The sequence below is a fragment of the Mixophyes fleayi genome, chromosome 7 (genome assembly GCF_038048845.1).
Source record: "Mixophyes fleayi isolate aMixFle1 chromosome 7, aMixFle1.hap1, whole genome shotgun sequence".
Taxonomy (NCBI): Eukaryota; Metazoa; Chordata; class Amphibia; order Anura; family Limnodynastidae; genus Mixophyes; species Mixophyes fleayi.
Genome location: NC_134408.1, coordinates 115,297,701 through 115,324,417, shown reverse-complemented (window position 1 = coordinate 115,324,417; position 26,717 = coordinate 115,297,701). Strand labels below are relative to the sequence as shown.

The window sequence follows — 26,717 nt, the reverse complement described above, 5'->3', positions numbered from 1 at the left end:
TTTCATTTCTAATCCTTAAAAATATTTGTCTGTTGAAATAATAGTAAATTGGATGGTGTTGCATATGTTGGATTTAAATGTGTGTCCTTGTATCAGAAATCATTTGAGATGTTTTATTAATCCTTTGTCAATAATGTTATGACATTCCGGAAACCTGTATTTGCCTGTGACTTTTTTTTAAAAAAATCTTAAATTGGAGATTGAGCAGAGTTCTGTGTCTTTTGTGCACCGCATTATGCATCATGCACATAGCATACAGACACAAAATAGGGGTCAGAGTTTTGCCATCTAAAGTATGGTGAAATTACAATTCTACCCCTGAACTAGTCACTGGCTCATACCTTATTATACATTTTTAAAATGTCCAGCATCCATTAGGTTTTCCAAGATTTTCAAGTTTTGTATTTTGTTTTTTTATTTTATTTTTTGCAATAAGCATTAATGTTTCATTATAAGATGGGATAATGTTCATCTCTCCTTATCTCCAGGACTGCACAATTACTTGTGGAAAATGCAAACCTACAAAAGAATCTCTTGGGAGAGCCACTAATGAGAACAGTCTCTGTGCAGTACAAGTCGGAGGCCAGTAATGCTGTTTCCAATCTGCAGTTTCAGGAGGTGAATCTTTGCTCCTGCATATCAGAAAAGAAGCACAGTCTGGAATCTGGCACCTATGTCTCACAGTTACAGCATCAAGACAAAGGGGAGTTGAGAGGACACTTGTTAGAACTACAACTCCATTCTGACAGAGATCTTAACTTCCATTTGTCAGAATTGCAAAACCATCGCGAGAAGGAATTGTGCACTCTTTTATCAGAGTTGCTGCAAAAATACCAAGAGGAACTTAAAGCCCGTGACCTGGAGCACGAAGCACTTGTTCAAAGTCAGGAGGCCTTACATCTGCTGAAGCTGGACACTTTGGAGTCTTCGTACCTTACTGAGATACAGAAGATTCGAGATGAGCATACACTCGCAGTGGAAGAGCTGGAGTTGTGCTTGGATGACCGCTTACAAGAGAAGGAAAAAGAAATTCAGGACCGGTTGGAAATAGCTAGGGTGCAGTGGGTACAGCAACAAGAGCAGGAATTGCAGAGCCTTCGTCAGGATCTTGCTTCTGTCCATTTGGAGAAGTTCCAGGCTATGGCAGGGGAGCTACAAGATGCTCATAGGGTGAGAAGAAATATTTATTTTTAAATCTCACATGGTATTTAGATTGGAAATCTAGATCTACACTAAGCATTGATATAAATATTGTTTACATATGTAATTCTGAAATTGGAACTTCTAAATATTACAAGTGGGGTTAATATGTGTGGGACAGGAAGTAAACTACATTTCTACTTTTCCTTCCTACATCGTACATTGCATCCATGGAATCTTAAGAGGGTGCGGTGAGTGATTTCACCTATTTTGTTATATAAATTTGCAGTGTTTTGTTATAGGTCTGTTTGTGGTGTGATTTTTGTTTCATGGCAATTTTAAGCCAGCTCCAACGCTTAGCATTTGTGGCAGACTCAGCCCATTATTAGCTAGGTGTCTCTACACACTCCCTAAGCAACCTGTTGCTAGGATAGAGTTTCACAGCAGGTGGCTCATTACCACCTGTTATTACCTAACACATCTAGTGTATTTTCAATTATATGAGCCAATTTATAGCCAATGTACTGAATACTAGTGAGGCGTTTGTATTCTGTACACTGATATTTGTTATATGGTGGAGGACCCTGTGACCATGTTGATGGACCTATAGCTCAGTATTCTTTCAGCTAGGAGTTGGCATAGGTGAACGTTCTTCAAAAGTGGCGATAAATCGGAGGTATATGTTCCCCATACTCAAAATACCACTTTTAATTTAGCTTACAATCACTGTTTATGGTGGTAAACTCAAGTTCTGTGTGTACATTTTTACAGGGTATGGGTGTAACTTTACCTCCCTTCCTGTTTTGGTGGGGGGGTGGGGTGGGGGGCGGATGACGACGACAAAATGGTGGATATTTTCCTCTCCTCTATATTCCCCTTTTCCTCTGTTTTTGACCCCTATGGAGTGGTGGAGGTTGATTTATATGACTGCCTACCTGTGATTTTTTTTTTTTTTTTTAGATGTTTGGAGCTGGTAGAATTGTCAGAAGAGTATGTGGTGTTTTGCTTTCTTGCTTTTTTTTTTTTTTTTTTTTTTTATTATTATTTTTTATTAAATGCCCATAAAACTGGAGTGGATGGTTACTAATGACTTTTTTTTTTTTTTTTTTTTTTGTGGCGTGATTTAGAATATTGTTTATGCATGAATTAACGGAGTACTCCATGCGAATTGCAAGTTGCTTTGCATAAAAGGGCTAATACTGGGTCTTTCAACCTAAGAAGTAGTAGTATATGCTAACCTTTTGGATAAGCGGTATTGGTCTAGACTTGCATTTTCTCTCTGTCTGTCCTCCCAGGAGCTGTAAGTTGTCTGTCTTCACTTTATAGTTATGAAAGCTACTATGTAGCATCTATTGACTAGAACCGGTGTGTTCTGCTAAGGGTGGGTATTTTGTTTTGACAACCATAATTATTGTAGAAATGTTGATCTATAAACTACTACATGGTAAGTCTGATGGTGGGAGGTTTGTAGAGAAAGTGGGTAAGTAAACTGCATTTCCCAGGGCTCTTGCAAAGTTTACTAGAGTTGAAACACTCAAATAATCATATGCTTTGGTAGCCTTGTCACTAAAATCATTTGCACTTTTTAAATTTTGTTTTATCATGGAGAATAAAACAAAACGTCCTTTTTCCTAAACCTCCTGGGCTTCTTGCTAGTAAGATCATGTAAAGTATATTCTGTCAGAATGTGCCTAAAGTGAATGGTAAATGAGGACCATAGCTGTAAATTGATTTTAGATAATGAAGTGTAACAAAGTAAACAATTTTAAATGATCACTAGACCTAAAAGTCAGTCCACTTCCTCCCTCCTTTATTACAGTATATGGAAGACAAAGTGGAGTTGGCAGATTCAATTTCATTGTAGTATTCTTGTTGTTGTTGTGTAAGGCGCTACAGCGCTGTACAATAGGGAAAACAGGACATGCGTAAAACGGGGCATAGAAGACAGACATAATAAATGCAGACATTAAAACAAAGGGTATGACGGACACTGCTCATTAGAGCTTACATTCTAAAGGGAAGAGCACACAGCTGAAAACAAGAGGAGCGAGTGTGGCTCAATGTGGAGCTTGGGACAGCTGTGAGGGAGCATTAGTGTGAATAGTGTCATCAGGGATAAGGTCACCTCTAAAATAGAGATGGGTTTTCAGAGAACTTCTAAAGATTTGAGGGCTGTGTGAAAGTCTAATTGGGCGTGCTAGGAAATTTATTAAGTGTTTTAAAACCTTGTGAACAAATTATCATCAAACTGCTCAAACTGAAAGGTGCTTTTTGGGTGGACATCCCTAAGTATAAGTATTGTATATTGTCTCAAATTAATTTCTGAATCCTCTACATCAGTGGCAATGTGGAGGGGGACACTGCAATGTCCCATAACGATTTTCAAAATTTTCATGTGTGTTCCTTCTCCACTACCTTTTTGATACCGAATTCATAATTGAAGTTCCCACTTTTAATTTGTGTTTACTGCTTTTGGAACAATAACTCTGTTGCATGGCACATTTCTGAAATGTCTGATAACATGGAGCAAGAGCTTGCACTTGTTTGCGTATCATGTATAAATACCATTGTCAAACATCTCTACTTGTTCATAGTATGAGTGTTTTATAACTATGTTTAGTTGTAAATGTTACAATGTTTTGTATTGGATCCACATTTGTTCAAAGTGGAAATATCACAGGGCTATGGCTTTTCTCTTCATCTATAATTTCCTAGTGCACACATCAGATACAGAGGTTGTGGGAGAGTGCAGTTGTTTCCTACAGGCTAACCTGCTCTATCACAGCTCCTCTGCCTTGCATTGTTATTCTTTTATTGTAAATAAATTACATTTCCAGCCTTGCTAAATATGAAGTTACTTGTTAACAAAAAATATAAGATTGTTTTGGTTTATTTTTTAGGATTGATATTTGTTTTCCTCTAACTTTACCTATTGTACACAATTGTAAAATCTAGTTTGTTATTCTTAACCTCTCCAGATTGTTGTGACATTAGACTGATTCCGTGGTGTGTGTTGCTATAGTGTTCTAATGACACTTTTATTTGTTTTGTAACCTCTGCAGTTTATATTCACCTAAGAAGATAATAAGTAAACTATCAGTGTGTGTGTGTGTGTGTGTGTGTGTCGCCTGTACAGTCAGGTGTTTCGTTCACTTAGACCTACTTGACCCATTATAAATTTCTCTTGATTCATCCAATCCTCCAAGTACCTGATAGTCTCTAAACTGCAGCAGTTAAAGCTTTATAATCCAACAGAGAGAGACTGTATTTAGAATGATATTCTCTGTTGTGGGACATCACCTACAAATATAATTGTTAGTGTGATTGTCCAGACATTTAGTACTTTTCATTTGAGCTGTAAATTGAGAGTAGATAGAATGTAATTGTTTGATCCTCTATAGCAATCACATGTGTGGGGATTAATTGTTGGAAGACTGCTGCATGTATTTCAACTAGGAGTTGAAATAAAAGGAGCACCTTAACTTCTGTACTGGAGACAAAACTAACATACGCAATCAATCTAGATTATATTATATCTAAGGCTTCCATAATCTTCAGACAAAGATTGCTTAGCCTATAAATCACACCATGCTTCAGTACCACACAGGAATAGAGATATACTATAACATTTTAGTAATCCTGATGATGCATATGCTCTGAAAGTTTAAGTTCTATAATAGTCACAATTCTAAATGTAAAAAATATAAATTAAAGTTTTTAGTGGTAATAACCCGGACTATCTGACAACCAGGATAATTGGCAGGAAGTTTGGGATTCATAAGGAAACTGAAAGATTTTTAGTTTTGTGAGATTTTTTTTTTCTCTATCTATAAACTGCAGTGTCCCTTCAATAAAATCCCTGAATAGAAATTTACTGTCAACCACTTGTTAGAAAAAGGGACTATACAGCTTGCACTCAACTGCACAAATATAAATACTGTACAATGCCAAACATCTGTGTTTACATCTTTTACATGAGAATATTGTTAGTAACTGTTGCATATGAAGCAACTTTAATTTTGGCTATAATAGTATGAAAGATGAATACATCTTAACCTGTATATAAAGAGAATTAAAAACATTCAAAATATATATGTAAATGTATGTCTATTTCTTTTCTTTTAAAGCAACATTTATTTTAAATTGTGATTTTTATTTTTTTTTATTTTTTTATTTTTTTTTTTTTAAATATAGATTACACCTAAAATACAAGTTGTCTAATTTAGAAGAGTGACTACTTACATTCAGAAATGTAGAGATATAAAGGTATAAAGGTTCAGTGGTAGAACTTGAGATGTTGGACATTGTATTTACATTTGCTAAGACCATGCCTATATTGGCCTCTTTTATGTACTTTTTACAGAAGATGCATTATTTTTGTTTATGTATTTTTTTTTAAAGTGAATAGTTACAGGGTCACTTTTGCTACTTATTAGCAGTTTTAATTTTATGCTTTTTTTGATGCTTGTCATGTTGGGATATATGTTAATTGGAATCTGTTTAATTCCATTTTCATTATGGTTAAGTGGATTTATTTTTTATTTTTAGGATGACCTTAGAGAGCAGCTCGAACAGCAGCGTTACCAGCTAGATGAGGAAAACAGCCAAGCCTTAGATGCTCTGCGAGAGGAAGTATTAAGAATGGAAGCTCAGCACCAGCTTGCGCTAGAAGAGCTGCGTGACCTGCAGAGGATAGAAGTTCAGCAGCAGACTCAGAAGCTCCAGGACGAGCTGAGAAAGATGACAGAGGACTTCCAGAAACAGGAGGTCTGTGATCACCTTTTGCTATTAATGACGAATGTAACCCCTTTAGAACTTTAAAGTTCTCTCTACTTGAATTATGTAACCATATCTTGATCTCTACTATTCTGAGCGTTCTCCCTCTTCAGCTCCATATTACAGAGCTCAGTAGTCATCGGCAGGCTCTGTCTACAGAACTACAGAGCAAGTCTGATCAGCAGCTGCAGTTCCAAGAGGAAATCGAGTTGTTGAAGTGTCAATCAGAGATGCTGCTTGAGCAGCAAATCACTCTGCTAAAGGTACAGTGTAAACATTAACTTTTGCCTTGAAATCTGTATTTTAGACGGTTGTGTAATTTCACCGTTTGCACAAGTTAGACTGGTTACCTGAAGTAATATTAGTGGTTGTATTATTTGTGTCTCCTCTCAGGATGAGTTTAATGCAGAGAAAAAGGCTGCACTACAAGTGGTTGAAGAGCAGTTGACTAGAGACACAGAGCAGGTACGAGCTGAGCATCAACTGGAGAAGGATCATTTAATGGAAGAGCTACAAGAGAAGAGCACGGTAGTACAGCAGGTGTGTGCAATGCATAGATGATGGATCAAGAAAAGTTTGGACCGACTACAGTTGCATAAAACTTGGCTCTGCCAAACATTGGTCAAAGACAACTAAAATGTGTTTTGTCTGTGAGATTTAGTTTACCACTGAATCTTTCTGTGGTGTCACTGACTCTTGTGAGATCTCTTATTACAAGATTTATGTGAGCTTAAGCTCTGAATTACATCTGTATAGATATCAAAAGAACTGTTGCTCAGGGAAGATTATAATTGCACAAATGGCAACATAATCTAAAACATCACTCTGTCTTGTTTAAAGGTGTTAGACTGTTTAATTATTCAGACTGCATGTAAACGGAATCTCCAGGCAGGGAGGTGGGCAGGAGCTTTCTTGTGTTTGGGCTTGTCACACTTCCAAGCTGTTGTCGTGGTGACTAGGCCAGAAGTGAAGCTATGAATAATGCCCTGTGCATTCATAAGTGAGAAGTGCTGGCTAACTGCTTTTGGACAGCTTTAAGTTTACAAATACTTCATACAACAGAATGGCAGAAAAGGTGAATTTAAAGATGCTGTAATAGCCCATGCATGGATGGAAAGAACTATTTCACCGTATACAGTCAGCTTTGTGTCTAGGTGATTGGACTAGAACATCTTTCAGGATATAATGCCTAGATCATGATTAGTTTGCTGACTGTTTTATCCATGTTTCGAAACCCTCAGCTGCAGGAGAAAATCTCTGTCCTAGCGAAGGAGATGGATGCTTCACAGTCGCAGATGGATGTGCTTGTGCAGAGAAGAGAGAGAGAAAACCAGGAAGGAGAGCACTTGGTAGCAATGCTACAGTCCGATGCACAAACTGCTCAGCAGGAACAGTGAGTTTGTTTGAATATTCAGAATACCTTTTAGTGCAGAGGGTTCAGGAGCTGTAAGTGAAATGCAACTTTACATCTACCCAGAGCTCGCTGAAATTCTGTTGCACTTGAACCTGTGTTTATTTTTTAAGCTATTAATAAAAAAATCTAATTTATGTAATTTAGTTTTAACATGTGTATATATTTGCACACAATGGTAATTTTAAATATATTGATAATTTGAATATTTTAAAATAAGTGACTTAGCCATTCATTAATAAGGTGTGTAATGGCATTTGGGATGGGAGACCCTAATTGAAGAAGGGACATGACAGTCTTGTTTACCTTACAGGACGAAGTTGCAGGAATCTTGTCAGCGCTTTCTCAAGATTTTTACGGATGTGCTTAAGAGCACTCTGATCACAGAGGATTTAATCTGCAAAAAAATTGGTCTCTGCTTGGACAATAGCTTGTCTCCAACAGATGATGAAAAAAGCATGGATACATTGGCAAAGTCATCAGGTATATGTGTGTGTGTATATGTATAGATAGGTATATTCTCAGAAAAACGAAACCTTTAATTTCATGCATTCATTTTATTTCATATTCATTTTGCATTTATCGTGTTTGTTTTTATATACTGTACTCACTGTTTTGTACTGTTGTGTATATTATTGACATAACTGCACATACTTACATTTAGTTGTGCTCCCTAAACCTTTTAACATATCCTCTTTTGAGAAGTGGAGCAGCACAGTACTAGCATAATCGGAAGCGCTTATTTCTTCTGTATTATATCTCCATAAATGTGATGGCTGCACACACACAACATTAAGACTAGTCTTAAATAGAGTAAACTTCTGTACAATCGCCCAGTTTGATAATCCATTATAGCCTAATACTTATCACTCATATATTAACCTTCTCTGTCCTCCTATTGAGGAACATTAGGATATAGGGTATCCAGGCGTGTGGGCACTTCAAGAACTTAACATTTGACCTTAGCTCCTCTCCTTTTAGGCCTCAGGTTGGTTTAGTGCTCATGGTTTTGTTTTATTTATTACTTATTTGTTCCTTTTCTTTTCCTTTATGCTTCATTTACATGGGAGTCTCTTGTACTTAACGGAGCCGCAATTGTGGCTGCCCGATCTTCTTCTGTGTGCTGCACGGGCCAATGTGTACTGACTGGAGGTGGTGTGGCATTGCCTCCGTTGCCATCCATCGCTAGACACCTCTGGAGGACACTGCCACAGTTGCCGCCAGGGGCGGGTCTAGAATTTTATTTTACGGGGGGGCGATTTAGGGTGGGGGGGATTTAGTCCCTGCCCCCTTCTTGACAGCTAAGGCTGCTTGCTCTGATTGTGTTTTAAACACAATCGGAGCAGCCGGGCAGCACATTCTCCCTACCTGTCTCTGCAGAACGGACCTGCACATAGTGTGCATCCCCAAGCAGCAAGCCCCTGGATCCCTCACTGGTTTCCGCAGGCTGTTCCCAGCTTTCCACGGGACAGCTGCAGGGAGACAGCCATCGACTCACTGCGCAATGGAGAGTATATCCCTTTCCAAGCACTGTGCTTGGAATCGGCAGTGGGCTCAGGGGACGGCTGTCTTTTATAGTGGAGGCAGACATTGCGTTCCTTAGGGGGCTGGGTCAGGTATTATTATTATTATTATTATTATTATTATTATTATTAATATTTATTTATAAGGCGCCACAAGGCATCCGCAGCGCCGTACAGAGACAAACAAAATCACAATACAATGGGAGACAGCACAGTACAGTAAACACAGCAACTCAGTACGCTCAATGCACAGCTAGAGAGGGCGGGGAAGGGGGAACTCTTTCAGGGTAAGCCCTAGCTAGACATTTGAATGGTTGAGGGTCCTGTTCTTCTGGATGGCTTCCAATCCAGCGCCGGACCCTGGGGAAAATGCTTCTTCCCTATCACTGCACTACCTCGCTGGTGGACTCACTCCTCATTTGCAACCAGAATAGCCAGCCATTTTAGAGCTACAACTTCTCCCTTCTATGTTCCTTGTCCTGTATTGTAATGGGTGTTTGTGTTTTTTTAGTTTATTTGTCCCTTAGTTTGTTGGTGCTCTCAGGCTGTATAGCCGGCTCACTTTCTGTGCTTTGAAAAAAGACAGTGAAAAAGAAAAGCGGCACACAATCAGTGTGTTGTCCTATCTGTGTGTAACACATCAGATAGTGGGAGATCTTTGAGGGTTAAGGCTGGGGTGACTTCTATGTTGAAGTTTACCTGTGCCGTCTGTAACTCCAAGTTGCCGTCGGAATAGTTGGTCATGGACGCATTCCATGTGTGGACGTTCCATTTGCGAGGCTGATTTAAGGTCACTAACATTCCTCTTCCCAACGAAGCTACTGTTAAGGATGGTGCGGACGTTGAGGGGCGTCCTTAAGTCCATTTTCTTGGTGGCGGAGGTCTCCTTGCGGCCCTCTTTGGTATCAGCGTGGGTTAACAAAGATGTAGAATGCTGGTCAGAACAGCTGTCTGAGGGTTTGTTGGCCGGGAGACCATCTCTTGAACTGCTTCCTTTGGCGGAACAGATTCTGAGAGCTACTGTTTTCTTGGGGTGGCGGCCCTGGATTTGGGACTGATTGGGGCACGGATCTCTGCCTCTGTGGTTTTGGCTCGTCGATCTCTGGCTTAAGCACTGGGAGGCTGATGATGAGTATAAAAAGGCTCTTGAAACAATTCCGTTTTCTGGTGTGTTTTATTTGGCCTCAGCTTGATACCATTATCAACAGGAGGTAAAAGTACATTTCTACCTGTCAATGCTCCCAGTCTGAAGGTGTCCAGGTTCTGGTTCTTTCGATCTTCAGGCAGGTCTCGGGGTCAGTCCTCCATGGACCAGTCTTAGAGAGATCAGTCGTCCGCCTCCATGGGGTGGTCTGCAACGTGGACGTTAGGCCTGGTCTGTTCGGTGTACAGCTGTCAAGCAGTTGGCATGACAGGCATTCTGACGCTCTACGTTCTGCCATGGTTCTTCTATTCAGTGGTTTCAGTCTACCACGGATGTCTGGGCGATTCTTTTCTTCCCGCATGTTCGAAGAAACGACTAGCTCTGCGAGACTCCATCCACTCCCTGATTTCTTCCCTAGTGGTTATTCCAGTTCAGAAATCACAGAAAGGTTTGAGGTTTTATTACATCTTGTTTCTTATTCCAAAACCCACCTGTCCGTTAAAGCCGATTCTGAATTTAAAATCTTTAAACACCCAGGTCAGGGTGCCTAGATTCAAGATGGAGTCTTTGCTGTTGTTGATTCACTGTATGGAACAAGGGGAGTTCATGGTGGCTCTAGGCACCAAGGATGCTTATCTGCATGTTCCCATCTGGGAGGGTCATAAGTCTCCTCAGTTTTGCAGTTCAGTTGGATCACTACTAGTTCCAGGCACTTTCTTTTGGTATTTTCACGGGTCTTCACCAAGGTCATGGCTGCTCTGTTGCGGTTCAAGTGGAATTACAATCATCCCTTACCTGGAGGATCATCTTCTAAAGGTGGAGTCCCCGGTGGTACTCCTGTTCCACATCCAAGTAACTATTCAGACTATGGAGTCCCACGGTTGGATCCTTAACGTTTAGAGGTCCACTCTGACCTGACTGATCTTTTTGTAACTACTTTTTGACACCTAAAAGCGGCTGTTCTTGCTTAAAATTCAGGCTTTACAGAACATGGTAGGATCTCTGTTAGCTGTCGAGTAGACCTCTGTACATTTCCGCATGATGGTTGTGAGCAAGATGGTATTGACTTTCGAGACGGTTCAGTTTGCTCAGTTTTATACGTGGAAGTTCCAGTTGGAACTCATGCCGAAGTGGAGAAGATCTTGCCTGAATGTGACCGTTCAAGTGCTCAGTCTTTCTCATTGTCGAGTGCGTCTTTCGCTACTTTGGTGGCTGCAGAAAAATAATCTCTGCAGGGTTGTCCATTCTCTATCTAGGATTGGACTTTGATTACAATGGATGCCAGCCTTGGGGGTTGGGGTGCCATCTGTCTTCGCTCTCTGTTTCAGGGTCTTTGGACAATGAAAGAATTCACATTTCCAGTCAGTGTATTGGAACTGCGAGCAGTGTTCTGTACTCTGATCAGCACACATTTGCTGCGGGGAAGGGCGGTGAAGATACATTTGGAAAATGACATGGCATACTTCAATCACCAGGGCTGCACCAAGAGTCCTCTAGCCATGCGAGAGACGCACAGGAACTTTCGGTGGGTCAAGTCTCACATTCAGGCGGTCATTGCAATATTTATCCCAGGGGTAAAAAATAGCCATGCTTCGAAGGGTCTTAAAAAAGGTAAAGAGAGAGGGTGTACTGGTCCTTCTAGGGCTTGATACACCGACGTTCTCTCCATGGTGAGGGGTCCAGACCTGTTAAGTCGAGGACCGTTTTTATCAACTAGGTTTATAATGTCTGGCTTTAATGGTGTGGCTGTTGCAGTCATGATTGTTCGAGCTAAGATTTGTCTGAGTGCGTGGTGCAAACCATGCTTCGGGCTCGCAAACCAGGTTCAGCCAAAGTATATCATGATGTCTGGAGAACATATATTTCCTGGTGTGAAAGTATGGGGTACCCCACCTGTTTTCCGTTGTCCAAGTTGCTTATGTTCCTGTTGTATGCCTTAGTTCATTTAAGGGTAAGGTGTCGGGCCTTTTGTTTTCTTTTAAAGAAGACTTGTTACGATGCCTGATGTGCAAACGTTCTTTCGGGGGGTACTTCATGCACAGCCTCTTTGTGCCTTGGGATTTAATCTTGGTGTCATATGCTTTCCAGCATTCTCCGTTTGAACCCTTGGACACAGTGGATTTAATTTGAGCTGGCAAGCTGTTTTCCTCCTGGCCCTCTTGTCCGCTAGAAGAGTTCCAGAGCTTGCAGCATTATCCATGCATGTCTTCTCTTATTATTTTTCATGAGTATATGACAGTTCTCCGAACTAAGGCGGTGTCATGATTCCACATAGATCAAGACATTGCCATCACCGCACTGTTCAACTGTCTGTCTTCTGAGGATCTAGTTTCTCTTTGTTCTCTAGATGTAGACCGTGCTTTGCGTACGTATGTGCGCAGGACTCGAGATGTGCGCAAGACGGAGGATTTTTAAGTCCTCTATGATGCACACAAGAGGGGCTGGTGTCTTGGTAGGCGAATTACAGCTGTAATCAGTCAGACTTATAATGGGGCTGGACAGCCTGTCTCTGATGACCATGAATGCTTCCTGGGTAGCACGGCCTGGTGCCTCGATTGAGCAGCTGTGTTGAGCGGCCACTTGGTCCTCCGTTCACACGTTTACTCTGTTTAATGTATTTGCATCAGGGGATGCAAGGTTTGGGAGGAAGTTGCTTTGTGTTTTTTCTGAGCATTCCCTTCTGTAATTGTGGCTTTGGGATGTGCTCGGTGTCCCCCACTAGGCGGATTTTTTTTATTCTTGCATAGAATGAGTTTCTTGGTCTATTGGGGGACACCAGGCACCCACCCTTGTTGCTCTGGTTTCTCCCTTTATTGTCTGTTTTGTTCAAGAGAATGTTGTTTTTTTTGTTTGTTTTTTGTTTTCCCTCTCGTGTCTTTTTTCTGTTTGGGTTTGGTTAAACATAAACTGCCGTCAATACAGGAAGTATGTTTACATAGAGGGAAGAGGTATTCTAGTGAACAAAGTTCATAAAGTGCCCATCGTCTGTCCCCACTACTCTATAACCCAATTTCCCCGGTTTTTACGCAAGTATTAAAATCCTATTTTAATATGACAGCATAAAAAAAGCTTTCATGATAGACGAGACTTTTGATGAGGTTCTTATTTTTTTAAAAAAATTTTTAAACATCTATATTATAACATTTTTCAAAATATTTTACATAAAAAAAAAAAGGAAGCTGTCCAAGAGGCAGATAGAATATAACTATAAAGCGACTGCATATAGTGTGAAGATGAGATATCAAGTTATTGAGGTAATATGACATCAACAGGGAAGACTCATCCCAGGAATGTTATGGTAACATAGCGGTATGTATGCAAGGTTCTTGTTTCAACACAGCGTTCATGGTTAAGCGATTTTGAGGTTATTCATTACCGAACACAGGAGCCTTCTGTTCAAAGGGCAAATGAGACTTGTACTATACACATCCTAGGTCTTGTCCTACTCATAATGACCTGGAATATGACTCTTAAGTAACTGTTTATTTTTGTACAGTTTAAGGTACTTCCTGAGAATATTATTTTAATACTGTATAAAGTGCAAGGATGACCTTGTTTCACAAGTATGTTAGGGGGGATTTTGGTGCCATTTTGTTATCAAGCACTCGGACTAAGTGTCAACTGTGCACCACTGTTTGCCCCCAAGTTGTAGTAGAAGAGTAAATGTCACCTCCCGGTACCTAGAACAGCTTTCTTCTGGGTTGTGTATGTGCTACTGCAGCACCTCATTACTCATGACTGTTGCTAGATCCTTATGATTTGCTTACTTTGGATCAGGATTTCAGGGTAGCGAGTGTTGACACAGGGTGCTGGGTTCATCACAAGACAACCGGGATGTCACAGGACTACAGCAGGTGTAGTCCCTCTTCACCCTGGCTCATTTAAGTCTATAATTAACTTTAAATCTGATGTGCCTTCCAGGAACCCTGCTTAGGGATCTGACCGGTCCTCTGTTCCAGAGGAGCGGTAATTAGACCATAGGTCAGCGGAAAGAATGGCTCTTTAAGTCTACTGTATTGCTTTGTTCCCTGGGACCTCCAGGAGACAGTGGACTGGCAAGATTCATTCGAATCTCTCTGGTGTAGTAGGAAAGGTGTCCAAAACTGCTGCTCTCCAGTCCTCATGTGGGTGACTGGGTTGCAGCAGCCAGAATTCCGTTGGTCTTCAGTCTTTCACACCTGCTCTTGCATGGTTCAGACAATCCCTGCTCAGAGCTACTGTGGTGGTTTTCCAGCAATAGCTTCTATTGTTCCCAGCATCCCATGCTTTAGAAAGATAGCTCAACACCACAGAGAGCTGCACACTGGGCCACCAGTTATATGTTTTATATCTGTTTAACTGCTTAAAAACATTCCATACATTTGCATTTGCTTTATACATAGCTGTTCCAATGCTATTATACATAAAATATTTCCCGCATAATTTGACTGGACACATGTAAAATATTTGACACATAAAACACTTTATTACATAGTGACCATATTAATATCAGTTGGAGGGAATGCATTTCCTGCATTACAAAGGATTTGTGGGGCACCCAGTCACACTAACAAAAAAAAAACTTCAAATCTAAACTGTGCTCCTTATCTGGTGTTCTGTAACGAGCATTCTGATTTTTTTTCTATAATAGGTGAAAAAAGTCGCATGAGTCCAGACTGTGAGACTATGACTGAGAACAGTCTAATGTCTACAGATGAGGGCTTTGAATTGTCAGAATATCTTTGTGACAGTGTGTTGGGAAGCCTAGAAGTCGGCCTGGAAAATGAGGACAAGATAGTTCGGATGAGCCAGCGTTTACGTACTGCTGTCGAGAGACTTCTAGACATGGTTTCTGACTCTGCACTTCAGGTGAGGAGAAATGTTAATGATTAAATACTAGCATATGGTACGGAAACAATTTTAATGTAGCACACTGCAAATAAAGTAGCTGCGAGTATTTAATCTCCCCCTCAAGGGACAGTGTCTGGTACAGCTTATACGACTGTGTGCACTTAGCAAGGCCATGAACAGTTCAGTATTATGCACAACGTTGCACATAGTCAGTTCATCCCATGAGCATAGCCTGTTTTCATAGCTCACATAATCGTAACAATGATATCATGTCTTCATGCAGTTAGAGCAGACTCGTGAAATGCAGAAATGTTTCGAGAATGAGTTTAAAGGCAGGAACCAGGAAATGGCTCAAGTGGTGGTTCAGAATCAAGAACTGTTGAAACAACTTGCACAGGAGACAGAGGAAAAAAATCGGCTGCAAATGGAACTGCACAAATCCCAGGGTAAGGACACAAACTGCCGAAGCTGAGCAGAGCGATGAGTAAAATGGCAATCAGTTTGACAGAGCAAATCCTTATTTATATTTATAATGATTCTAATCTTATGTTTTATGGCATTTCTGCAACGGGACAAACATAACATTTAGTGAGATGTGTTAATATTTTGTTATGTTTGAAATATAGCCATTAAGATTAGGCTGGACAAATCTGTAAGCAAGGTAGGCAATGCACCTAATAAGAATTATGGCTTGAACCTAACTATTGGGCGTCCTTTGTTGTTGAGATAAGTAGAGTAAGTACACCTCGGGTTCATGAAAGATCCTATCCTGCTGGCTCCTATATTTTACAGGCTCGCTCCTGAATTCTACATTTTATTTACCTCTGCCCTAAGGTGACTTAAACCATACTGGCCTGAAAACTCTGCATTTATAGGTTTCCAGCAACCACCAATATGGTTAAAAGAAAATCAGTCCAAATTTAAATCTCAATCTTTTTGGCTGAACTTGCAGTCAGCCACAGATGACTATCTTTGTGTGTGGTGAACTTGACGTCTCTAATGGAGCCTCATTGGATCGACTTACTTGGGCTCAGCCATGATTGGTTGTAACTGGCCAACTTGTCCACCCACGTGTAACTACACACGCACACCAATTAGATTGTCACCCAATAATATCCATGTTATTCAATCCAATCAAATGAAACTTTGGTAACAAAGTGGAGGACTAACGTTTTTAAGTCCTGGTTGGAAAAATGAATCCACAAATATTCAAAAGCAAAAATGTAAACTTATATGACCAAAGTATTCAAAACTATTTTTACCAGGAACGTAGACACAACATAATTTTGTCAAACCTATTTGAGTTCTTTGATGTATGTTCTTTGAATATATTCTGTTGCCGTGAAGTATTGTGTGTAGCATAGATGAGATTTTTCTATTTATTGTTCCTATCTGTTGTGTGATGCAGGTCTTATTGAAGGTTATGCAGCTGAAAAAGCTGCTCTAGAAGAGGCATTGTCGGCAAAGGAGGGCTCTGAGCACCAACTAGTTGTAGAACTGGAAAAGTCACGTGAACAGCTGAAAGTCCTGACACAAGAACCCTCTGTGTTTGGAGAAGAAAAGGAAGTGTTGCTGAGGCTGCAAGAGGTTTTGTCTGGCAGCGTCCGAGACGTTGAAGTTGGTGAGACTCTTTAGCATAAACTGGTGGAACCGGTTTAATCTTTCATGGTATTTGCTTTCAGAGTCTGAGGTTTTTCTGCTCTCTTTAGCACACTTTTTTTTTTTGTATTTGTTTGTATTTTATTTGATTACATCTTAGGCTGCTCTATCCGTTTTCTTATAGAGCCCTACAGCAAATAATAAAAAAAGGCTTGAAAATTATTGTAAATATTCTGTGCTTTTGATAGCATTGCTAAATTCTACTCTTGCTATAGAAATGTCAATATATTTATCTAAATGATATTACAGTGCATATAGCGCAAGTCCAAAAAGTCCTACTTACCTATTCTCCAGCATTTAGGTTATTCAGTTGGCCCACTGAAGAGCATGTTGCTTGTCATAGATAACTGAAAGTCATAGAAGGTGTGATTAGTCCACAGATGTTTGCAGCACTGTCCTAGCTTCTGCTGACATCGGGCCTGTATCATGTCCAAGTGCAAGTTGCTTTCCTGTTAAAAAGATCATGCAACTTGAGCATAGTTCTGGGTGTATTTAAATCCAAGCGTATCTCTAAACTTTTATTTAATCCTAAAATAACCCTTTAACAGTATAATCCTTTATATAAATTATTTTCAAATATAGAATTATTTAACATTACATCAATATGCTTCCAATGCTTACTGTACATACGATGAGTATAGTACAACTTCGTTGTATACAGGTGTTCTGTGATGGCTACTGGCGCAAATATGTGTACTTTCTAAATTAAAGACTATGCTGTCAGTCATCACTATCAATCTGCATTTACCTTTGACCTATATTGGGTGTAAAGAATACAGCTAAAATCAAGCATACTTACAACAAACACAGGACTTGAATTGTTCACTACTGTGTTGGAATGTGCTTACTGTACATGGACTACGTTAGTCCACCCCATTCCACCTCAAGTCGTAAGTGTCAGTTTCATATAGAATTGCGCTCACTGGTGTACTGTCCATTTCTAGGCATGCGCAGAGCTATATCGCGCAAGATACTCTACTCAAACGTATATACACGTCTGTACCTGAATCATTCCTATGGTCTTTTCTGACAGGCAACATGTTGTTCACAGACAACACCCTACCACCACCCTAGTAAAATAAAACTTTTAGGACTGGGTTCCTCAGTAAAGAGTGGAAATATACTTTAAATTGTATAATGCATAAAAAAATGTTGCCCTGGTATTTTCATTTTATTTGTTTTACACAGGTTACCTGAACCTGTCTCCTACATTGTGGATATCACTTTTTGTTAGAATCAAATTGAAGCCAGCCAAACTTGCTATCTTAAAATAGGTTCCTTTTCTATATTTAATGTATGATTACACCTTGTTTTTTACAGTTGACATAAATATGGGCACCCTATAGCCATGCATGATCTTCCTGCATCTCTACTGGCAGTTTGCTCCACTTTTGTTGTGCAAACTGCTCCAGTTCCCCTAGATTTTGAAGGTTACCTTCTCCTAACTCTGTTTTCAGTTCTACCCACAAGTGTTCTATGGGAATTTAGATCTGGACTCCTTGCTGGTCACTTCAGAATAGTCCGGCATTTTCTCTTGAACCATTCCTGGGTTCTTTTTAAATGTGTGTTTGAGGTCATTGTCCTGCTGAAAGACTCCTAACCTTTGGAGTTCCAGCTTTCTGACACTGTGTTCAACCTTGCCCTCCAAAATGGCATGGTAATCTTCAGATTACATGATGCCATGCGCACGATCAAGGCGCCCCAGTGCCAGATGCAGCTCGGCAACCCTAAAACATCACTGAACCACCTCAAAGTTTGCCTTGTGTAAACATAGGGATGATGTGCTTTACCAGAGAGCTCTAATTTGGCATTCTCTGTCCAAAGGACATTCTCTCAGGTGGAGTTTGACTTGTTTAGGTGTGTTTTGACAATCTCCAGTTTGGCTTTCTTATATATCTGTCTCTGCAATGGAGCCCTCCTGGGCTTCCTACCATATAACCTCCTTTCATTGATATGGCTATGGATGGTATGAGTTGAAACATTTGTACCTTGTCTGAAGGTCAGCTTGAATCTGTTTAACGCTTTATCCAGCATTCGAGCAATCTTCAATCTAGTTTCCTCTTGCTACCACATGCAGCGATGTTGGTTACAGTGTCATTGGCCTCAAACTTCCTAATAACATTATGTACAGTGGAATCAAGGCCTCTGGGGATTGATTAGTAGAATTGAGATTGTCTATGCTTGGCTACAATCTTCTGTCTGGCCTCCACAGACAACTCAAGCTAGTTTCAATGAGTGATTTTTATATTGCAGACACCAGTTGCTCACCACAGGTGAGTTCATTTTAAATGTGAAGGAGAATCACCTGGTTGAAATCTAATTATTTTTAACTACTTCTAAAAGGTGGCAATTTATTTTGCCTATTCTAAGTGTTTCTGTGTGGAATAAGCTACAACTTTTTACATTTTTCTGCTTTTTGTACTTCACTCCACTGTAAAATAAATACATATGTGGATACTAGAATATTTTTTAACTTCAAGGTTTTCTGAAAGAAGTGGTTCATTGTTACAAAAAAAAAACTGCAAAGGTGCCAATGTTTTTGGCTACTACCGTAGATGTGGATATGAATATCTGTTACAGAGAACTAGTTTTGTTGCTGGTATGTTTTGTTTATTCCATATGTAGTTTTAATAATTTTTCTTTCCCACAGAGCTACTGAAAGAAACCGAACGTTTGGTGAAGGAGAAACTAGAGTTACATTGCCAAGCGAAGAAGGACCGTTCAAATTTACTTTCCCAGATGAGGGTTTTAGAAATGGAACTGGAAGAACAAATGGCTCGTAACCAGGAACTTTTAAGGAAAACGAATGAAATGAATGACCTTCAGCAGCAGATCCAGTCTCTAGAGAAGCAGCTGAAGAATCAGAGGCATTTCATGGATGTAAGCATTTGTGAATCTTTTTAGATTTTTAACCTAATGTAACCTAGTTCTTACAGACAGCAAATCACTGATTCTTTATAACATTTGGAGATATTTAATCATCGTTATCCTCATGATTGCGATATGTGCAACCTATTGAAGGTCTTAGTGACTGAATGTAGCCTAGTAGCTTTGTTTTCACCCACAGTTAGAAGAGATCATTAAGAATTGGCTTGGCTCCTTTCCTTTTGCAAATACCTGTTTTCAAAGTGTCATTCTTGTGTTTTCAGAAACATGTGAGGAATGCTGACATTTTAGGTTAGGGCAGGAAGTGAGGAAGCCAGGTCTCAAAGTTGTTGAGGAAGTGAGATGTAGGGACTGGAGGGTGGTAGGATGCAACTTGAAGGGTGATGGGGAAAGAGGAACAAATGGAGTGGACCTCAAAGGAGGCAAAAGAGAGGGAGGGTTCAGTGGGAGAGACCTGGTGCTGCTGAGAGAGACCAAATGGTGGTGCGTGCGCATTCTTCTGTCTCTTTTCCTTGTGGAGTGGGGGAAGGAGAGGGCAGAAAAAGAAGTGGTATGAGAGGGGGAACCAAGTTTCAGTAATAAGGATGTTGGTGATTAAAAGAGATCATGAATGGAAGCCACTTTTTTGCATACGGACCTTGCAATCTAGAGAGGAGAAAGGTTGGGGAGATTGTCAGAGTGTTTGTGGGGGGAGTTGGGGTAAAAGGGTTGGTGAGAGAAAAGGGCAGGGCCCAGACTTTTGGGAGATGTCATCGGCAGACAGAATAAGGTGATGAAGAGCATGGGGGCAGGTAGGAGCGTGACCGCACACGTTGCAGGTAAAACAAAAATTTGTTTGCTTTGCTTATTACAGGGTGTTAGTTGGTCACTGTTTCTTACCATTTGAATGCCTTATTTGGTTTTGTGTCAGAAAAAAATTCTATCAAAGCTGTGTAGTGGGTAAGAAAGCGCACCAGTATCTTCACCAACCGCCCAAACATCTAGTTTTCTTTTCTGTTATTTTTATGTTTGGTTTTTTTCCTCCACACTCTTGTGGACGAAATTATATAATTCAAAATTCCAATTCATCACTGGTAGCATATTGTGATATTTGCAAACTTTATCTTTGTACTGTTAAACCATTTAGGAGCAAGCTGTAGAGCGTGAGCATGAGAGGGATGACTTTCAGCAAGAGATTCGAAATCTGGAGGAACAGCTGAAACAGGCAACTAAAAACCATGGAGACTCCAGGGCCTATGGGGTGAGTAAGCACAGATATAATATTTAGCTAGAATAATAAATCTCCTGCATGTCCGTGTGAACTACATGTTCCAGCTTGGCCTGCCAGCCCCCCCTCCACCCACTCTGTTTATTTTATTAGCTTAACAACATTGAGTACAAACTGGTAGATATTGCACCGACAATTGAACATGTACAGGGTCAGAGCCAGACAGTAGATAAATAGAAAGCCCAGTGATTGTTACTTAGAAGCTTGATGGAGGCCATTAAAAACCTATCAAAATACATTAAGTTAAAAGTGCATTTGTTTGTGGGTTTGTTATACTATACGATTGCATGAGTGGAGAGATAGGGCAGTGGGGGGGGGGGGGGGGGGGGGGGTGGTTAAAGAAAAATAGGAGGGGGGGGGGCTTGAAGCTTGGGGGTTTGCTTGTAGATGTGTTTTACTAGGTGGTGTGCTATGCTTACCAGATTTTGTGAAATTTTGGAATCTGTTTTGCAAGCTGGTGCTATTTTTCCCTATGGGATATAAACCAGATGTAATTGACTGCTTCTTTCTGGGAGGGAAGGGTTTATTATCTGCAGTTTAATATTTTGAGGCACAGCATGGGTGTTTTATTAGTTTTTCTGTCTGCTTGTCCATGCAGTCTATTGGCGCAAATAAAAAGCAGCTAGGCAGGCGTTAAGTTTAGGGATAGTTTGGTGTTTTAGATGAGTGATTTCAATGCATTCTAAAGTGAGTATTTTAGGGCAAGACCAGCCCTGCCAGGCTTTTTCAAAAATACTGGACGATCACATGTTGCCTATTTTAGCTTTAGAAAGTCTTTTTTAGGATAACTGATATCAACGTTTAAATAGCTTTTTATTGTGTGTGTGTGTGTGTGTGAATTATATGCAAATATCTTCGACATCCTTCAAGGTGAAGCCTGACAAATCTGACATTATCAATACTAAATAACTATATAATAAAGTATCCTACTAGACCAAATAGCGACAGATATTGAAAACGTCTTGCTTTGGTTGTAAATAATTGTTTGACTGCTGGATAGAAACCTCATCACAACATGACGTAACGACCACATGACAAAGCAACAAACCTTGTTTTCTAGCTAGCATTTTTTGGTCTATGTACCAAATAATTTGCTAATATATAAAAATACATTATAAATCTGAACCGCGTAACGCCAGGTGACCCTGCTCTAGTGTGTGTGTGTGTGTGTGTGTTTGTTTTTTAATTGTGAACAAAACATTCTTGGTCTTTATTTTCTCTTGTGACATTGGTCCTAGGGAAAATATTGGGAGTTTTTTTATTTTCATTTATTTATTGCTGTACTGGTATAGGCTGGTTACTGTCCAGTGATTCACTGACCCCAACGATCTTATTCCAAATGTAGATGGTCAGAGGTATTGCAGACCAAGTTTATGTGTGCCTCATGGACCAATGGGGAGGAGGAAGCAGTATGCTTTGTCTACCTGCTTAAACCCTAAACTTGTGGAAGATTGCGGCCAGTAGAGGGGTCAGTCTTCTCTATCACGTCAACCCCTTACAGAGGATGGGAATTGTGCTCCTCTTCTGACTTCTTAAAGAATAACTTGAGTTCGACCACTTATACTGTTGTTTTTGCTTCTATAGTGAACATTAGACATAAATGAAATGTTAGTACTCCTTCAGGTTAATGGTTTCTTATTGGTTAGCTTGGCTAATTTGTCTATTAGTACTTACTTTTTTTTCTATACTTTTGGTTGTGAAATAATACCGGTCTACCATGATGCATTATGCCATGTAACTTGTGTCTTCAGTATCAATGGCTCTCTCACATATTTAAAGACTTAATGGCAATATCCTTTTTTCTTTCTTCTATGGAATGGGGACACAGCTCCATGACTGGAGTGCTCAGGTATGATCAGTCATATCTGCATCTAACCACTTTTTCCTGTAATACACTTTAATTGCCCCATAATGTGTCTGATGGTCTTCTATACAATAACTAACTTGTATGGTTCGCTTCTGTTGTAGACGATGGCTGTGTGTTTGTTGCTTAATAGTACTGCATGCCAAACCTGCCTAGTCGCTGTAAATTTGGTTTAGGTAACATGTAACTGTGCAGCCATTGTGTGTTCCAGCATGGCCTGCCATAAAAACTGGACAACCACATGTTGTCTATTTTAGCTTTAGAAAGTCGTTTTAGGATGATTTAATCATTTAGTAGCTTTTTATACTGCATGTGTATCCTTCTAGCTTGAGAGTTGCTATAACTAGAATAATGTTTGTAGCTATCTTAATTGTTTCTGTTTCTAATGATATCCTACAGACATGTAGCTTATTGCTCCTTCCTGTGCTCACATTTTGGTACATTCACGTCCAATTTCTCCTACAGATTGAGACTTTGCAGGCTCATGTGAAAGAAAAAGCTGACAACTGCAACCTGCTGCTTCAGGGGAGAGATCACTTAGAGCAGCAGATTGCAGAAAGGAATGAGGAAATAGACAAGATGTTAATGAGAATACAAGAGCTGGAACAGGCTGCTCTGTCCAATGAGGAGGCAGCCAAAAAGTGTATTCAATTAGAAGCTGAGCTACAGAAAATTCATAAGATAGAGAAGGAACTTCTACAGGTAAGGAAATAAGTGCTGAATTGCTTATTTTACTTTTTGTGGTCAAGGTTCATTTATATCTGTTGAAGTCTTAACTTGTTATGAATGGATATACCATTATGTCACCAGTGATCAAATCTAAATTTCTCTAACATCCTATGGGGTACACTGGAGTAAAATGGGGTATAGATGTGGGTAGCTCTGGCCCTTTAAATAATTATTCAATGAACAAGCTCCTCCCCCTGCTATACTTCTACTGACTTAACATACTTCAGCGTAGATTAAGTACCTGCTAGAAATTTCATCCGCCTGGCCTTCTCTAGGGCTAAACCTTTGGGACAACATATAAATCACTGGAGAGTCAAGCATTCCTGGGCAGCCAGGCACCCAGCATCCATGCACTGAAGCAGATGGCGTAAGGGGCTGGACGCCCACCCAGGAGCCTCTGTCCCATGACAGGTGGTTTGGTTCAATATTGGATGCATGGGTGAGGAGCATTGTCTCAAGGGGATATGTCATAGATCTCAGGGGGTCTCCTCCACCGCGATTTTTCTCTATGGGTCTACCAGCAGAACACGCACAAAGACTAGGGGCTAGATTTACTAAGCTGCGGGTTTGAAAAAGTGGGGGATGTTGCCTATAGCAAGCAATCAGATTCTAGCTTTCATTTATTTAGTACATTCTACAAAATGACAGCTGGAATCTGATTGGTTGCTATAGGCAACATCCCCACTTTTTCAAACCCGCAGGTTAGTAAATCTAGCCCTAGGCCTTATAGAGGCCATTCAGACTCGCCTGTCTTCCAAGGTTAGCTCTCAACTACCAGAAAAGGAAAGAGGATTAGGTTATTACTCCCAATTCTTTCTTAGCCCAGAAACCTGGTGGGGGGGGTGGTTTCTCTGCTGGCCAGTGTCTGTACAGTTCCACATGCTCCTTGATTGTGCAACTGTTTTCTTTCCTCATTGTTTCTATGTCTAGGAAGAGGAGCTTATACAGGGCTAAGCCTGGAGGTGGAACAGTGTCAAAGCTTTTTGACTGCTGCAGATGTCACTCCAAATTAGCTTGTCCAAACCGGTGTTCCTGTGCACTGCATATGAGATGGAAGAAGAGCGTCCGTGCTCACCCGTGGGCACCCACTGATGTGGCGGAGACAGTCCAGGCCTGGTCTCTGGCCTGAGCCTTGCTCCCCGGATCCTTTGGATTCTGCCCTTTTACAGTACTTGACAAGCTGACATGGGCTCAGTACCTGTCCAGTGCAGGGTTTTCTTCATGTATCCTCTATCTTGGAGAGGAGGCTGACATCCGCCATCACATTTGGAACATGGAAGAGTCTGCTTCCATTGGTCCCACAAATTCTGCAAGAGTCTGATTCTGACCTTTTCTCAGGAGGAGGGGAAATTGCCGGAGGGTTCTGACCCTTAGGTTTACTTTTGTATCTTGATGAGTATTCCTACAAGTGGATGATTTAGTGCTGTTTATCAGAGGGATAAAGGACAGTGATGAATCAGAGATTCCGGTCAGTTCACTGTTGAAGAGAGAAAAGAAACACTGGCTCCTTTCCCTCATCCGCTTCGTTGGAAGACCTGTAACTAGTTGGCTAGACTTGACCGTAGGTTTCAGGTCTTACGCAGAGTCTTTCTGTCCTCTCTAGCGAGAATATACGGAATAGGGAGTCCCAGCCCAAGAAGGATGTTCCCACAGCTCGCCCAAAACCATAGCTATTCTGATTCTGAACATTGCTACCTTGCGGAATAGCGTGGATAGGAAAATTGAGGAACCGATCTGGGAGGCCTCAAAGTACATTGACCATTTTATATGTAGCTCATTGGGTCTAGAATTTCACCCTGTAGATATGGCACTTCGTGCCCTCTGTGTTCGGACCTGGGACAGGACGCAGAGTCCAAGAGCACATTTGACTCTTCTATACTCCGGGACGGTCCGCATTGGCTCCAGACTCGCTAAAATGATTGCTCAGGCCATGGGGGAAAGAGTTCCTTTCTCCCTGTAATATTTCTTAGGCTAAAGGGTCCTTTGGACTTTGTTAGAAAAGTACTGAGTATTTGGAAGCGGCCAATGGGATATAGAGCAGTAATTTTGAAAGTGCCCTATGCACCAGTCACTGGTGGTCCAGTGTCTCGCAATATATTTAGAGAAAAGAATTTAACAGAAATACAAGAATCCTATTTTCTCTTTCAGACAACTGGCAAACACACTTAATTTAAAAAGTTCAGGCTCCTCCTCAGTTTAAACCAAATGATAGTGAAGCCCCAGTTCCCAGTTCTTTTTAAATGCCCCTAGCACAGAACGTTTAGTGCCCAGGCTCTGTGTATTCTTATCTGATTTATAATTTGTTGTTTGAGCTATCTATTGTGTTAGAAATTGTTTGGTCAGGTTTTGCAGTCTGACATCTGGATAGTAACATTGGAGGCACTGTGATCTCACAGCAGGCTGAATGGGGGGAGGGGGGGTGGGCATTCCTTCTTGGCATGTAAGAAAAGTGAAACACTTCTCACATGTGCTAGTGCAGCAAAGAGTTTTGCGAAGAGCCTTCAAACTCTGTTTCACAGATTCATTTTTTACCTTTCTCTTGGGCTAATCACTGGCTTCCTTGGATTTGGATTTATCTTTTTTTGGCTTTTCTGTGCAGCTTAATTAAATTGGGTGTGTAATAGCTGCTTATTTATGGACCTAGTACTTTTATTTGTATTTTTTTTATTTTATTTTTTCTTCTGTCACTTTTCACAAACTGCAGTTCCCTTATGTTTGACTTTAGAGTCAGTACTATGTGTAAGCAGGAGGATGCGCCTGCAACTTTAAGGATCCCGGCCACCAGAACAATGTTGGTCAAGATTCATGCCTGCAAACATTGCTAATCTAAGCTCCCTCAGTCACTCGTGGCCTACTTGCACTGCCTGCTTTCCACCTCTGACAATTTCTAGGCTCTATGCCTCCCCCTTATCGCTAGTCTACATTGTGGAGCAACCTCATCTGTTTTCCCAATTTCAGCAGACTACCCTATTGACCCCAACCTGAACATTAATGGGTGAAACCTTTATTATAGGCCCTCTGCTCCTCTTTATGTCGAGCAGTTGGACCTAATATCTAAAGGTCCTTCATTAGAAGAAAAACTGTTAGTGATTCAGAGAAGGAAGACTTGACCATGAATAAACCATTCTGTCCAAGTAGTCTGACCCCTAGTAAGGACTTTACTGTATGTTAAGCATTCATGATCCTGCAGCTCTCAATACCACAGCAACTACATTTTTCCCCAAAGAATGAGGACCTCTGAAACATCATAAGATCTATGACCCTCCTAACTGATTCAGCATCTCTCAGGTACCTTGCTGTTTTAATGAGAGCCTCCTAAATATAATTTTTTTATGGCAAGTACAGCCATTTGTTCCACCTTTGCCATGGCTTGGGTGCCTAAGGTCAAGAAATGTTGAGCATAATAGCTTTATGCAGGTCTCGAGGAGGAGGTATCTTAAAACAACCTCTTCCATCTTACAAGCCTGATCAGAGACACCGCGTCCTGC

At 40.6% G+C, this 26,717-nt stretch overlaps 1 protein-coding gene across 1 annotated transcript in view; it reads left to right on the top strand.

The window, feature by feature from the left end:
- Positions 1 to 26,717, top strand: part of PCNT (pericentrin) — a 104,497-nt gene that overhangs the window by 39,176 nt on the left and 38,604 nt on the right. Inside the window, exons 17-29 of the mRNA XM_075180444.1 lie at positions 489 to 1,170; positions 5,689 to 5,907; positions 6,030 to 6,179; positions 6,310 to 6,456; positions 7,158 to 7,309; positions 7,641 to 7,810; positions 14,625 to 14,842; positions 15,108 to 15,270; positions 16,233 to 16,445; positions 19,134 to 19,363; positions 20,496 to 20,609; positions 22,465 to 22,485; positions 22,966 to 23,202. Of these exons, the coding sequence (XP_075036545.1) occupies positions 489 to 1,170; positions 5,689 to 5,907; positions 6,030 to 6,179; positions 6,310 to 6,456; positions 7,158 to 7,309; positions 7,641 to 7,810; positions 14,625 to 14,842; positions 15,108 to 15,270; positions 16,233 to 16,445; positions 19,134 to 19,363; positions 20,496 to 20,609; positions 22,465 to 22,485; positions 22,966 to 23,202 (2,716 nt within the window). The remainder of the gene's footprint in view (positions 1 to 488; positions 1,171 to 5,688; positions 5,908 to 6,029; positions 6,180 to 6,309; positions 6,457 to 7,157; positions 7,310 to 7,640; positions 7,811 to 14,624; positions 14,843 to 15,107; positions 15,271 to 16,232; positions 16,446 to 19,133; positions 19,364 to 20,495; positions 20,610 to 22,464; positions 22,486 to 22,965; positions 23,203 to 26,717) is intronic.